General features: G+C 41.6%; 1 protein-coding gene across 1 annotated transcript; it reads left to right on the plus strand.

Annotated features, from left to right (window-relative positions):
• The first annotated feature begins 1,405 nt into the window (after window positions 1-1,405).
• Window positions 1,406-2,141, plus strand: LOC110094647. Its single transcript, XM_020819915.1, has 2 exons — window positions 1,406-1,457; window positions 1,546-2,141. The coding sequence occupies exons 1-2, from the start codon at window positions 1,406-1,408 to the stop codon at window positions 2,139-2,141; spliced, it is 648 nt and encodes a 215-aa protein (XP_020675574.1).
• Window positions 2,142-2,522: the final 381 nt, after the last annotated feature.

Consider the following 2,522-nt stretch of genomic DNA (forward strand, 5'->3'; position numbering starts at 1 on the left):
AGAATAGATAAGCAAAATCGGAACTGAAATTCATTGTATTTAACATACAATACAGTTGAATGAGGTAAAGATTTAAAGCGTTTTGTATTTAACTTATAAAAGATGGTGATGGAGATTCGACGCGTCATTGAAATGTTGAAGAGTAGTCGAATCATTTTTTTGGGATAAGATCCTGTAAACTCAAGAGATCATGACTTTTGTTTGGTTTGGTAGTAAAAATCAAAGCAAAAATAATGCTACATATAAATTCTTGCCTTGGCCATTCAGTTGAGGCAGATAATAACATATTCCATCTCGTTCCTTAAATCTATAAATTAAAGCTTAGCGCCTATATAATGAACCTATTTGTCTACTATGACAACAATTTTCTTTTCTATGAGCTCAACTCCAAGGTGGGGAGTCAATCTAGGAAGTGTTTCTCAAATTAGTTTTTCAATATTTGAAAGAAAGCTTAATATGTTCAAAGAAATGCATTCTCCGACTTTACTTGAGACTCTCTACCATCAGGGAGTACTTTGGCAAGGAAAGGAATCTCGTACTGGTATAGCCTCTCCCATTCAGCGTTCTAAGAAATATCTCTTACCTGGAGCTGGACGGAGTAGAGAGTGCAACCCACCAAGGGAGAGGATGACTTAAGCTTCTCTTTGAGGCCTTCACTGAGACATCATCCGGGCTTCGTGTAAAGCGCCAGCTGCCGCTGTAGAGGAGAAGCTTGCCCGCTATTGGCTCCGCCACTGGATAAACTGGCAAAGGCGACGCAGGGAGGCCGCTGCGCCGGCCTGCAACGGACAAGGTTAATAGCAAATGAAATTGACGGGAGGGATGCCATCACTCTCAAAGCCACCATAATTTGGGCAAATTATTGGGTCAGGTGACCGGAGGCGAAAAATAAGTTCGGACATCCAATAAAAATTTGCCGCGTCATCTTGCGCATTTGACTGCGCTTTTGACTTACACTTTACTTGCTCTTTACCTGCGCTTTACCTGCGCTTTACTTGCGCTTTTTGACTTGCGCTTTAGTTACGCTTTAGTTGCGCTTAACCTGTGTTTTACTTGCGCTAAATTTAAAATAATATTTTATTAATATCCGGACCTATCTCTGTGTTCGGTCACCTGACCCAATAATTTGCCCATAATTTGGGAGTTAGGGGTTGAAGAATCTGTTAGAATAGGACAAATAATTTCATTACGTTTTATACCTCATCCTGTAACAGCTGTATACGTGTACACCTAGCTAGCACAGAACACCTCTATATATTATCTTATAATGTATCTGTAAAGGTTGAGAAAATTAATTCAAGATTTACTTTCTGCTTTCGGCTTTCTCGTTCTTCCCTGTTCTCTCGCATCGAGTCTTGAATTTCATCATGGTATCAGATTAAGGTTCGATCCTTCTGATTCTTCCATGGCGAATCCTGCTTCCTCTTCCTCGATCCCACACCGAAGCCACTTCAGGCGTAATCCCTCATGCTCAATCCATTTCTCCGTCCCTGAAATTTGTGATATCAAATCTCAAATTTCTTGTTCCGAACTCCTTAACTCCAGATAACTATCCTCTGTGGAGCAATCAAATTGTCAAGATTCTCAAGGCAAATGGATTTGCTATCTTTCTCGATCCTAAACCAGAGACGACAGCGACGTCGGCCAATGAAATTGCCGATCCAAATCAAGATTCTCATCAATGGTCGGTTATCGACCCAAACCTGGCTGCCGCCCTGTGCTCGACGATCTCGCCGTCGGTTCTTCCATATGTGACTCACCTCGACTCTACGAACGAAATCTGGCGCACCTTGCAAATTCGTTTCCAGTCTTCAAACAGGTCTAATGTCATTCTGCTCAAGAATGAGCTTCACAACGTGTCCATGAAAAATCTTTCCATGTCTCAGTACCTAATTGAGATCAAGAAGATCGTAGACCAAATTGCATCGGCGGGATCTACTGTGGACTCCGAAGATGTTATGATCTACATCTTGAACTGGCTTCCCCCTTCGTATCAGCCCTTTACTGCATCTATCAGCACGATGCAAACCTCTCTTACTCTCGACAATCTCTACGTCCTCCTCATCAGCGAGGAAATCCACCTTAAAACTGCCACTCTGAAGTTCCCTACCATCGAATCATTATTTTCATTTCGGAATTAAAAGAGAAGCCAAAAGGACAGGGAAGAACAAATGTTAGGGTATACTTGAAGACTTCCGACCGCCTAAAGGATAACAAGAGTCGAAGAGGATAAACTGAAGGGAAGAACTATTTTGGTATGAAATATGCGAAGGGCAGGGAGGAGAATCGGAGAGGAGGATAAATAAATGTTAGTTTAGTTGAATAGAAGCCCAACATTGAAAATCGATGAGAAGCCCGGATGTCGTCGAAGTCAGAAAGGTTGATTAAGTGAATAAACATTTAAGAAATATACCTGTGAGTAAATGCCGAGAAGAACAAACGTTCAAGAAGTTTAGGAGATGAAAATATTTAGAGAGAGAAACCTACAGGAGGAGAAGATGGTGAGCCAAGGCACCTAGGTA

This window comes from Dendrobium catenatum, unplaced genomic scaffold (genome assembly GCF_001605985.2).
Source record: "Dendrobium catenatum unplaced genomic scaffold, ASM160598v2 fragScaff_scaffold_0, whole genome shotgun sequence".
NCBI classification, from domain to species: domain Eukaryota; kingdom Viridiplantae; phylum Streptophyta; class Magnoliopsida; order Asparagales; family Orchidaceae; genus Dendrobium; species Dendrobium catenatum.